Here is a 13,342-nt window from a genome sequence, read left to right on the forward strand (position 1 = left end):
CACAGCAATTGGTGAGTGAATGGATATGTACATGTAAGGTGTCTAACGTGCAGAAACATAACAGTATATCTACACAAAATAACTATTTATAAGTCCAGTCATTGGGGCTGTCGTTAGATTCTTGTGGACCGCCTGAGAGGTGGAGGCGGGGATGATGGTGTCTTGACAGGTTGGCATGCAGCCAGATTGGTGGCCTCGTGGAACGAGGTGTCCGGATAAGGCAGAACAACGTCTGGGAACGTGAGATCCGGTGGTGGGCAGGCAAGTTTGTGTAGTGCCCTTCTGTTGCGCCGGACAATAGATCCATCGCCATGGGCAGCACGGTAGCATTGTGGATAGCACAATTGCTTCACAGCTCCAGGGTCCCAGGTTCGATTCCGGCTTGGGTCTCTGTCTGTGCGGAGTCTGTACATCCTCCCAGTGTGTGCTTGGGTTTCCTCCGGGTGCTCCGGTTTCCTCCCACAGTCCAAAGATGTGCAGGTTAGGTGGATTGGCCATGATAAATTGCCCTTAATGTCCAAAATTGCCCTTAGTGTTGGGTGGGGTTACTGGGTTGTGGGGATAGGGTGGAGACCTTGGGTAGGGTGCTCTTTCCAAGAGCCGGTGCAGACTCAATGGGCCGAATGGCCTCCTTCTGCACTGTAAATTCTATGATAATCTATGAACCACAAACGACCTGGGAGCAGCTTGTCGAACAACAACAGCTGGAGCTGATCAGCCTCCAACAGGCAACTTGATGCGAACAGCGTCCTTCGGAGAGAGCACGGGCAGATCAGCAGCATGAGCATCATATGTCAGCTTCTGCTGGGCTCTGATCTGCTGCATCTTTTGCAGCACTGGAAGGTGATCCAGGTCAGGTACATGAATGGCCGGAACAGTCATCCTCTGGATCCTTGATGGGATCAGGTTCCAAATCCAGCAGCCCTTGCTGCACACTTCGAATGCGTCTGCATTGGAACTGGGATCGCTGGCCCCCGATCGGAGGTGCAGACCTGCACAAAGCCGCATAATGGCCAAGCATCTTGCAGTCGAGACATCGCCTGCTTCTTGCAGGGCATTGCTTTAAATGGGCAGTGCCGCAGTTTAGGCATGTCATCACGTCGACGTCATGGCGCTCGGTGCGTCGTCGCACATGCACAGTGCGGTCAGCCGCCACTCGTACCTGCGCAGTATAGTTTCCGGCCGCTTCGTTCTCCCGACCGTGGTGCGTGCATGCGTGGGACCCCTGGAAAAGCACGCTAAATGGCCCCCTTCATCGATGCTCAGGCGCCACATTTGGGTGATAGTCTGTACACACTCAGCCTCGTGGGAGGCAAATTGGTCCTGCTCTGCCGACTTAAGGCGGGAATAGCGACTTTTCGCCTGTTCGTGGACTTTGCAAGTCTCGATGGCCACTGGCAGGGTCATATTTTTTTATTTTTAGGAGCTGCTCCCGCAGGGCATCGGAGTGGACACCAAACACGATCTGATCAGTGTCACCGTAGTTGCAGGATTGTGCTAGAATACAAAGATGAGTGAGAAAAGACTGGAAAGGCTCATCCTTACCCTGAAGGCGCTGCTGGAAGACATAACTCTCGAAGCTTTCGTTCATCTCAATCTCACAGTGACTTTCGAATTTGGCCAGGACGGTCTGGAACTTGGTCTTGCCCTCACCGTCGGCAAAAGTGAGCGAATTGAAGATTTGGATGGCCTGGTCTCCCGCAGTTGACAGTAGCAGCGTGATTTTTCGGGCATAGGACGCACTTTCGAGGCCCAAGGCCTCAAGGTATAGACTGAATTTCTGCTTGAAGACCCGCCAATTGGCACTAAGGTTCCCGGAGATCCGGAGCTGTGGAGGTGCCTGGATCTTTTCCATACTGCCGGAAGGCAGTTGCTGGTCGTCTGTGAATTTTCCAAGGTAAATTACTTAGAAGCAGTAGCCACTGCTGGTATCATGTCGTGTTATTCACCCTGGGGTAACACGGACTGCAACACGATGCAGTTAAATGATCAAGCACACACTAAACGTAGGCGTTGGTTCAATAAGATTTATTGAACTTCAGTAACGAAGCACACAGCTGCCTGTGGGTTGACTCTCTACTACTCTAAGTAAACTAACATTCACCATCTAGGCCAGGCTAGTTCTGATCAACGTGTAGAAGATGTTGAATGATTTGTACACCCTGACTGTCGCTACAGTTGTCACCAGTGGAAAGAGGCAGAGTGTTTTATAGTTGGAAGCCCCCCTCTGGTGTTCTGCCGGATGATTGGTCGTGTTCTGTTCTGTATGTTGATTGGCTCACCTGGGTGTCTGTCACTGCCTGCTTTTACCTCATGATGTGCATGGGTGCATATTATGACAGTGAGCTGTCTTCTTGAACTGCTGCAGTTCCTGCACACCCACAGTACTGTTAGGCAGGAAACTCTAGGATTTTGACCCAGTGACAGTGAAGGAACAGCAATGTATTTCAAAGTCAGGATGCTGAGTGACTTGGAGGAGAACCTTCAGGCGGTGGTGTTCCCAGGCATCTGCTGTTCTTGTCCTATATAGTAGCGATCATGGGTTCGGAACATGCTGGCTGAGGGAACCTGGAAGTTCCTGCAGTGCATCTTGTAGATGGCTGCTGCTATTCATGTGAGGGATTAAACATTTGTGGAAGGGGTAGCAAACAAGCAGGCTGCTTTGGCCTGGATGATGTCAAGCTTCTTGTTTGTTGTTGGAGCTGCATTCATCCAGGCAAGTGGGAAGTATTCCATTACACTCCTGACCTGTGCCTTGCAGAGGATGGACAGGTTTTGTTGGGGCGGGGGGGATGGTCAGCAGGTGAGTTACTCACTGCAGGATTCCTAGCCTTTGACCTACTCTTGCAGCCACAGCATTTATATGGCTAGTTCAGATCAGACTCTGGTCAATGTTAATCCCCAGGGTGTTGATTGTGGGGATTCAGCGATAGTAATGCCATTGAATGTCAAGGTGCAATGGTTAGATCCTCTCTTGTTGGAGATGGTCATTGCCTGGCACTGATGTGGCACGAATGTTACTTGCCACTTATCAGCCCAAGCCTGAATATTGCCCAGGTCTTGCAGCATTTGGACATGAACTGCTTCAGTATCTGAGGATCACGAATGGTTCTGAATATTTTGCAGTCATCTGCTAACGTCCGCACTTCTGACCTTATGATGGAAAGAAGGTCATTGATGAAACAGCTGGAGGTGGTTGGGCCTATGACACTACCCTAAGAAACTCCTGCAGTGATGTCCTGGAGCTGTGATGATTGACCTCTAAGCACTACAATCATCTTTCTTTGTTCCAGGTATGGTTCTAATCATGCCAAAGACGAAAACAATGATTCACCCCACATGTAAAGTGTGAATAAACCTGAATAATAATAATCTTTATTATTGTCACAAGATGGCTTACATTAACAGTGCAATGAAGTTACTATGAAAATCCCTTAGTCGCCACACTCCGGTGCCTGTTCGGGTATACCGAGGGAGAATTCAGAACGTCCAAATGACCTAACAGTACATCTTTCGGGACTTGTGGAAGGAAACTGGAGCACCCAGAGGAAACCTACGCAGACACGGGGAGAACGTGCAGACTCCGCACAGACAATGATCGAAGCCAGGAATCGAACCTGGGACCCTGGTGCTGTGAAGCAACAGTGCTAACCATTGTGCTACCATGCCGCCCATAAGGAAATCTTGAAGGTGAGCTCCAAGAAATTGAAGAAATATAGGTGATCGGCAGAGTCACAAAGCTTGCAGACAGGGTAAGTTCCATCAAGGTAATTGAAGCCAAATGGATGGCTAAGAATTTCCCTGGATCGTGGAATGTGAAATCTGATGAGAAATCTTTGCTGTTGACAACATTCGACATATGCTTTGGTCAATGCAAATTCCTGTACCTACTTGTTGATCTTAAAGAAAGTAGTCAAGACATGCCGATTCATAAAGAGCAGTCAGCATAGCTGATGATATCCAGATCTATGGTGTTGATTAAAAGGATCATGAGCCCCTTCTACATGAAGCCATGGAAAGAACCAGGAAGGTTGGGATCAAGCTGAATGGAATTTCTTTGGAGTGATGTACACACCTGACTGAGTCAAGTTGAGTCCTGAAAAAGTCACAGCAACCTCAGAGGTGGAAGCTGTAAGAGAGAAGAAAGAGTTAAGAAGTTCCTTGACTTGATCCAGTATTTGAGTCATTTTATACACATAGGAGGACACACAGCAAACCTACATAAGCTGATGAAAGATGTTGAGTAACAGTGGTCAGAGAGGAGTTTCAACAAACTCAAGTAGTATGCAAGGGGGAAGTTTATCATCCTATAACAAAAAGGAACCTGTTACTCGATCAGTAGATGCTCCTACAAAAGGACTGGGATTAGCCCTGATATGAGCGAAAACCAACAGTATTCACTTTGAAAGCTCTAACCTCAGTTGAGACAGATACACCAGCATAGAAAGAGAGCTTTTAGTAGTTATGTATGGATGTGGGAAATTCCATAGAAATCTCTATGGGAGAAAATTCATATTGGAAAATGATCACTGTCTACAAGAAAAATCTTTGTAGAACAGCAGCAAGACCGCTGAGATTACTCTTGAAGCTTCCGAGTTACAATTTCAGTCTGAAATACAAGCCAGGAAGAGAAATGGTATTAACAGGTGCCCTATCTCATCTGTCACCACAGGAGAGACATGAGATAAAGGGCTGGATTCTCCGATTTTGAGGCTATGTCTGGAGGAAGTGTCTAGTTTTACAATGACAAAGTCGGCGCCACCCCCAACCGATGCTTCGCCCAGTGGGGGGCTAGCAACCATGCCACCTAAATCCTCCGGCGTTCCCGACATAAACGGCCAGAGAATTGCTGGATCCGTGGCTGCGCATGCGCACGGCGACGAGCTGCAGCGTTCGCGCCGTACAACATGGTGTGGACCCAGCCGGCCAAATAGTGTCCCCCTGGACACCCACTCAACACCCCCTGGACACCCCCCACCAGTTCCCCCAGCCTTCGCCAAAGCCCTCCCTGCCAGCAGCATGGCTCCCGCCCAACTGTGGCGGCCCTGGACACAGTCCGCAGCCGCCACGCCGGGTTTAAGAAAACTCAGATCACATGCGATCCGCGTGTTCGGAAACTCGGCCCATCGGGGGCGGAGCATCGGGGGGAGGACCTCAAAGCGACGCGCTGCCGCCGATATGGAGGAGCGGAGCATCCAAAAAATGCCGCCGACCCCGATTTGGTCGCAAATGGGGATTCTCCGCCCGATCGCTAAATATGATTTCACCGTCGGGCAACGGAGAGTCCCACCCAAAATACCTGGGTATAAAGATCCATCACCTAGAGAATGTAACACCATTGAAACTGAGTCAAACTAGAGATGAGACCAGCAAAGATGAAGACTAACAGATGCTGCATCAGTAAGTAGTCCAGGGATCTCCTGATGAGATACAGCAAACATAGACTGCAATATGGCAGTTCTGGTCTATCAGAGATGACATCTCACTAGAAGATGGTGTTCTGCTCGCCGAATCCAGAATGATCAGACCCCCAAAAATGCAGGTAGAACGTCTGTGGAAGATACACGAAGGCCACATGGGAATGGGGTAGTATAAGCTCAGAGCAGCATTAGCTGCGTATTGGATATACATCTATAAATACATTGAAAATGTTGTCCACTTGCAGTAGAGGCCTGAAGTATAGAAATGTACAGCAGAGAAAGGAGATGATAGTATATCCAAACCATGGCATACTGTGGAAGCCACACACAATCAAGAATGGTATCTCACAGTTACAGACTTAAAATTGACTTTTATCCGACCGGTGAAAGATTTGAGAGCTCAGTAGTATGAGTGCAGTTTGCTGAGCAAACAATTCCTGAGAGGAATATGTGACAATGGAATCTAAATCACAGTCAGAAAATTTACAGAATTCACTGAACAGTATGGGTTCAACATCATCACTTCATGACCCAAGGGTTTATAGAAAGACAATTCCAGATGGTCAAGGCGGCAAGATACTTCCTAGAAAACAGGTCATAACATCCAAACTCCCCACTGCCGGATTTAGGGGTACCCCAAAGATGCACTGAAGAACCTCTCTCGGAACTTCACAGGTAAACATTTGCATGGCAATTAGCCAAAAGGAAGACTGCCATTGGGCAATTTCCCCGTGCTGGGAACCATCCGAAAATGCAATTTAAATCACAAACTTCAGATTGTTCTGTCATTGGTTACCTGGAAAAAAGTTAGAAGAATTAAAACCTCTTCTAACTTCTGGTATCTATTGTAAACATGCATGGGACTCCTCCCCATAGTATCTCCCAACACACCAAACCCCAACACGGGTCCGACTCGACCTCAACCCCGACCTCCAATACCTGATGCAGGCCCCAAACCGTGCAATTTGCAAGACTAGGTAACTGCATTAAATTGTTCTAATTCCTGCAGGCCATTTCTTTCCGATACTGCTGGGAAGAAACAATTCACTGACACACAGGCAAAAAAAGATCAACACTTTAACAAACATGCTCAATCACTGCCCGAGTTGCTGAAAGGACAAACTGTATATGCTGGAGCCAATATTGAAAACCTGGAAGCCAGCAAAAGCTATTGTTGAAGCTGAGACTCCAAGGCCAGACTTCACAGAGGCTGAAACAGGTGAGCAAATGAGAAGATGTGAGTCAATATTCAACCTACATCTGAAGTGGAAAAGTAGAAAAGATCATCAACACCAGCAGCATCACTAACCAGCGAGAGGACATCAACAATGTCACCAGCAAGTAACACATTAGTGACATCAAACACAATTCCTATAATACAAGGAATAACACACAAAACATCACCTATGCAGTGTGCCAACTAAACACTGAGAGTGATGAATGCCAAATCAACAAGATGGGGCATGACATCCTACCACCAAAGCAATACTGACAATAATATTTAGAGAAAAAGTAACAAGCTATAACAGACTCTAAAGGTGTTCAGCTTTGTTATATAAGTCAATTGTTAATCGTTTTTAGTTAGATAATATAAAAAGTTAATGATTGGAACAGTTTTATTGATACAGACGGATTATTTTAAAGAAGGAGGTCATATTGTTATATTGTTCGTCAAGAGCTAGGAACTGATTGTTAGGTGAATGCACATCTGGGGTGCTACATGTATTGCTGCACTTCAGGCAGGTGTTGAGCAACAATGTATCAGTGCAGGAGCCTGACATGATGGCCAGAATTCTCCAGCTTTAGGATTCTCTTTTCCTACTGGCAGTGCATCCCCGCCTGCGGGTTTCCCGGTGGCTTCAATGGAACTGGAAATAAGATTTCAGAAATTCAAATATTTAATTTTGAAGAAGATGGATATGAATTTAGGATATAATTCCATATTCAAAGGCTTCGAAAAGAAGGTTACAGATATCGTGATAATTTGCGAAGATAAAGGGGTTAAATTATCATTTTTGAGGATAGGGTGACGACAGTGATTTTGAAAGGGAATGGAGCAGTATCCGAGGAGAGGGAATTATGTTGATCTTTTAATTTTCCAGTCCTTCCCATTTTGTGGCGCATTTGCTGCAAACTTTTGTTGCATCTAGAATTCTAGCCCCATGGTTGCTAGTATGAGTCTGAAATGATATTTGTGTTGCACATGCACTTTTCTGTTGCTGACCATGCCAGATGCCCTTTTGGGCAGATCATTATGTGCAGAGCAGGCAGATCATGTCATAACTCAGCATGTATTGATTTTACTCTATTAGAAGTGCCATTTTCAAACTCAACACTTCAGCCAAGGCCTTCTATAACCTCACACATCAACAGCAGGAAGGAACCCACATGCACTATTTAAAGGGATCATCAACTACATTTATCTTAGTTGCTGATCGATCTCTGCTCACTGTTGTTAAGTTAACAGAAGTATTTTGGTAGTTTGTAGTGCAACTTGAAGTTGGTGAAGCCTATAGGTAGTAGTGTGGCACATGGCGAAGAACTTGGTTCTTAATTTAAGAGTCCTGTTCACAGCTTTTGCTTCTGGTCATGGATGTTGTGATTTGTATCACCCTTGGCCTGCAGCTTGACAAGGAGAATGGGGGTGAAGTTTTACATGAGGAGAACAATCTGCTCAAAGGGGGAAAAAGGAAGAGTCAGGAAAAGGACTCTCAGCAGAAAGCTTTGTCCACCCAGGTTCTTCTGAACATTTTTCTTCTAACTGAACGTCTGCGCTGAGCAGTGCCCGCGAGATCTCCAATTCACTCAGGATGTGCTCCCTGAAATCTGCCACTTGTTCCAGGAGACAAGCAGCTTCTAAGTAGCATGATGGCATTACAAATAATTTTTTAAAATATATATTTATTAAAGTTTTACATTTTGACAAACAGAACAAAATCACAAGAATGAAAGTACAACAAGTAAAACAAAAGGCTCAGTGTACATGGACAAGAGGGGGACAGGAAAACAGCAGTATAACGAGCTTGATACAATGATTGGACATAATTTGATGCCTCCATAAGCCCAACCAGAGAACAAGGGAGAAACAGGATAAGGCCATAAAAACAATGTTAAAATGCTGCGCACCTTCCCATTCAGCGATTGCTCGCAATGGCCACGAGAGTTCAGGGTAAATTTTTTGCGTCGTGTTTGGGTTTGCCTCAATATATAACCCCTCTCAAGCAGTGCCAGGGGCACCAATGACACAGCTCAACCTCCTCTCCTCGGGTACTAGACTCATCTGCACCTACACAGGAACCAATCAACTTTATATCCACCCTTAGAAAAAGAAGAAACATACAACGAAAAAATAGGGAAACCCCAATTCTAAAAGGGTGTTACATATACAGCACACAACGCAACATAACCGCAGTCTCAGACCCAGTATAGAACCAACATCATTCCATTCATTTATACAGAGAGGACCAGCAGCAACATGTATAGATTGAGTGCCGTCAACACATTCCAAGAAAAACAAAAAGGAAGAAGTAGAACTACCAAGAGTGGATCACAGGATAACATAGGAATGGGAGTAAGCCACTCAGCCCCTCGAGCCTGTTCTGCCATTCAATGAGATCATGGCTATCTGTGGCCTAACTCAATATACCTGCCAATGGCCCATATCCCTCAATATCTTTGTTGAACAAAAACTGATCTATCGCAGATTTAAATTAACTGATCTAACATCAATTGCCATTTATGGAAGTGTTCCAAACCTCGATCACCCTTTGTGTGTAGAAATGCTTCGTAACATCCCCCCTGAATGGCTTGACCCTAATTTTTTGACAATGCCACCTAGTTCAAGAATCTCCAACCAATGGAAACAGTTTATATTTATCTACCCTGTCGTTTCCTGTTAATATCTTGAAGACTTCTATCAGATCACCCCTTAACCTTCTAAATTCATAGAACCATAGAATCCCTACAGTGCAGAAGGAGGCCATTCGACCCATCAAGTCTGCACCTCTGAAAGAGCACCCTAACTCATCCCATCCTCTTCCTGTAACCCCATAACCACACTTAACCTGCCTATCCCTCAACACTAAGGGGCAATTTAGCATGGCCAATCCACCTAACCTGCACATCTTTGGACTGTGGGAGGAAACAGGCGCTCCCAGAGGAAACCCACAGGGAAAAAGTGATAACTCCACACAGACAGTGACCGAAGGTAGGAATTGAACCCGGGTCCCTGGCGCTGTGCGGCAGGATTGCTCACCAATGTGCCATCATGCTGCCCATGACACCAACAATTCTGGAGAAAACAGGCCTAATTTGTATAAAATCCCCTCATGATTTAATGCCTGAAGTACAAGTATCTTTCTTGTAAACCTACATTGCATTCCCTCCAAGGCCAAAATTTCCTTCCTAAGGTGTGGTGCCCAGATCTGTTCACAGTAGTCTAAGTGGGATCTAACCAGCATTTTGTAAAGCTGCAGCATTATTTCTGCGTACTTATACCGTAGTCCTCTAGATATAAAGGCCAGCATTCCATTAGCCTTCTTGACTAATTTCTGCACTTATTAGAGACATTTTAAAGATCTATGCAGCTGAACCCCCAGTTCTCTTGGGACATCTACTGAATTTAGCTTCATACCATTTAGAAAGTATCCTCATCTATCCTTTTTTGTTCCAAAATAAACAACCTCACACTTGCTTACATTGAAATCCATCTGCCAGTTTTGCCCATTCATCTAGTCTATCAATACACCTTTGTAATTTTATACTGTCATCTACATTGTCTACAATTCCACCAGACTTTGTATCATCTGCAAATTTGGAGCAATTACTTTCTCTGCCATTATCCACGTCGTTAATAAATAATGTGAACAACTGAGGCTCTAACACAGATCCCTAAGGGCACCATCAGTCAAATCCTACCAATCTGAGTAACTATCTATTATCCCTACTTTCTATCTCCTACCGCTCAACCAATTTCCCAGCAATTTAGGGGAGGCAGTGGTGTTGTGGTATTGTCACTGAACTAATAATCTAGAGACCCAGGGTAATGCTCTGGTTCGAATCCCACCAGGGCAAGTTGTGGAATTTGAGTTCAATTTTTAAAAAAATCAGAAATTAGAATTCTAATGATGACCGTGAAACCATTATCGATTGTCATAAAAACCCATCTGGTTCATTAATGTCCTTTAGGGAAGGAGATCTGTCATCCTTACCTGGTCTGGCCTACATATGACTCCAGGCCCAGGCAATGTGGTTGACTCTTAAATGTCCTCAGGGATGGACAATAAATGCTGGTCTGGCCAGCGACACCCAGATCCCATGAACGAATAAAGAAAAAGAAGTCAGTAATTTGCCCTCAATTTCATGGGTTTCTACCTTCGTTAACAGTCTCCTATGTGGGACTTTATCAAATGCCTTCTGGATGTCATGTAAACAACATCCATAGACATTCCCCTATCACCACTTCAAAAAATTCAATGAGTTTTGGCAGGCATGACCTACCTGTCATGAATCCATGCTAGCTCTCCCTGATTGACTGTGAATTTGAGAATTGTTCAATTACCCTATCCTTCATTATAGACCCCAACAACTTCCCTATCACAGTTGTTAGGCTAACGGCCTGAAATTCCCTGATTTTGAACTTCTACACGTCTTAAAAAGCAGAATGACATGTGCAATTTTCCAATCCAGAGGAAATTCTGAATCTAGGGAACTCTAAAAGATTAGTTACAGCATCTACAATGTTCTCCCCTAATTTCTTTAACACCCTCGGATGGAAACCGTCAGGTCCTGGGGATTTGTCACTCTTTCGTTCAATGAATGTTCTTGGATCAATGGATCAGGACCTCCACGGCGGGTCCTTATTCTCACGGTCCATCAATCATTAATGAAGAGGAGAACAACCTGCTCATTCAAACAAGAAAGTATCCTGATCATTATGGGGCAACAGGATGTCAATCAAAGTACAACTCGGCTCAACACCAGGTCCCCGTGCACCAAAGAAGCAAACCCCAGCATCTCAGGATGTCCCTACTAAGTGCCTTCGAGAATGGACATCCCAAGAAGGAGGCAACTGGATACCAACCACAGCACTGGACCAGACCTAGCCCAGCACATTCTGACACACAGGAATCAGGACCTCCAGCACACCCCAAACTACACCCCAACCAATCCTGCACCTTACCAACCACACTCAGGACAGTGCATCACCCCCATTTATACTAAATAAAAGATTATTCCAGCCCCAGCAGGGGAGACCCCATCACTGAAGAGAAGGAGAATCATCAAGACATACAACAATTGGGTGTCCAGGGAGGGTGGGTAGGTCAATCCCTCCCTCCCACTCGGTACAATTGTGGGAAATTCTCATAGGCCACCCAACTAGACCAGGATTTATAACTGTATACTTCTCACCCAGATGAATGGAAAAATAAAGAACACCCTAAGGGAAGAATGCCAAAGCTAACTTTGGAATATTAGCCACTGCCCCATACTGCACGCCATCACAAGAAAGATATTAAGGGAAATGACAGAGCTGCCTCAACAGAGACACAAACACGGTTTCCACATGGGAACTCCAACCACAACAAAGAGGACACTCAAAAATCCACCATACAAGGAGGGCGCCTAACTCCCCCATCAAACCTACCTTCACACGAGGGAAGGGCTCCAACAATGTAGAGGCATGGCGAACAATCTCTCTCTTCAACAAATCAGTTAAGGATTGACCAAACCCAGCTACGTGTGCGCTGCTACTGAATTCCTCTTATTCTAATAGCTGTAAAGAAAAAAGACCCAACAAAACACTCCAACCTCAAAGGAAGGTCAGAAAGAACCCAGTCCTCTGTAGGATACATAATCTGCCCAGGCCATTGAAGGAGACAAGCATGGAATCTTAAATTCAAAGTAATAAAAAATAAAGACCTAATGCGGTTAGCTCTAGCAGGGCTGGATATCCTTAATCTCAGCTAACCCTACCTCCCAGCTCCACATCAACCAACCATCCATCATCACACTGCCATGGCTCCACTCTTCTTCATTGTGAATGAAGTAAGAGAAATCCAAAAAGTAATCTCTCCCCATTACCACAAGGATTACTGCACATAAAATAAGAAAGGAGTAAAACTGTGCACAGGCCACATTTCACATAATTGACTTAGACATACAACATAGAGTGCAGAAGGAGGCCATTCGGCCCATCGGGTCTGTCAAAACCCACTTAAGCCCTCACTTCCACCCTATCCCCCTAACCCAATAACTCCTGCTAATCTTTTATGGACACTAAGGGCAATTTATCATGGCCAATCCACCTAACCTGCACATCTTTGGACTGTGGGAGGAAACAGGAGCACCCGGCGGAAACTCACGCAGACACGGGGAGAACGTGCAGACTCCGCACAGACAGTGACACAGCAGGGAATCGAACCTGGGACCCTGGCGCGGTGAAGCCACAGTGCTAACCACTAAACTACCGTGCTACACACTTAATATGGCTTTTACTAGAACAGGATAACAGGTGGCTCTCACACACCCTAGCAGGAGAAACGACAACAAGTAATCCACAACATAATGAAAAGGGAGTAATGTCCAGGAATACTGAAGAATTGCAGGCTAATAACACCATCTATGTTGCTTGAAAAGGCCAAAGACGTGACAGGATCATCAAACACTCCTCAGGTTCTCTTGTGGATACCAACGAACGAAGCACCTTCACTTCCACCATGTCACCGCCCAACGCCCAAGCGATCCACAGACTAGATTTGCCACATCGACTCCCCATGTCGAGAACAGGCTAACATCGGGCCAGTGGTTAAGGAGGGGGTGGGGGGGCAACCCACCCCAGACCTTGAAGACCGGATACATTGTGGTCAGTTGAACCTGATATGCCCAATCTCCAGAATAAGGTTACTAAAGCTTGACTATCA

The 13,342-nt window shown here is 45.6% G+C and overlaps 1 protein-coding gene across 6 annotated transcripts in view; it reads right to left on the minus strand.

Annotated features, from left to right (window-relative positions):
• vwde (von Willebrand factor D and EGF domains) overlaps positions 1 to 13,342 on the minus strand; it is a 456,813-nt gene that overhangs the window by 77,367 nt on the left and 366,104 nt on the right. For 4 of the 6 annotated variants that reach the window (XM_072509129.1, XM_072509128.1, XM_072509124.1 and 1 more), the window contains one exon: positions 4,076 to 4,129. The exons of the other annotated variants lie outside the window; for them this stretch is intronic. In XM_072509129.1, coding sequence (XP_072365230.1) covers positions 4,076 to 4,129 — 54 coding nt within the window. The remainder of the gene's footprint in view (positions 1 to 4,075; positions 4,130 to 13,342) is intronic. 6 annotated transcript variants of the gene reach the window in all.

Source organism: Scyliorhinus torazame, chromosome 6 (genome assembly GCF_047496885.1).
Source record: "Scyliorhinus torazame isolate Kashiwa2021f chromosome 6, sScyTor2.1, whole genome shotgun sequence".
Taxonomy (NCBI): Eukaryota; Metazoa; Chordata; class Chondrichthyes; order Carcharhiniformes; family Scyliorhinidae; genus Scyliorhinus; species Scyliorhinus torazame.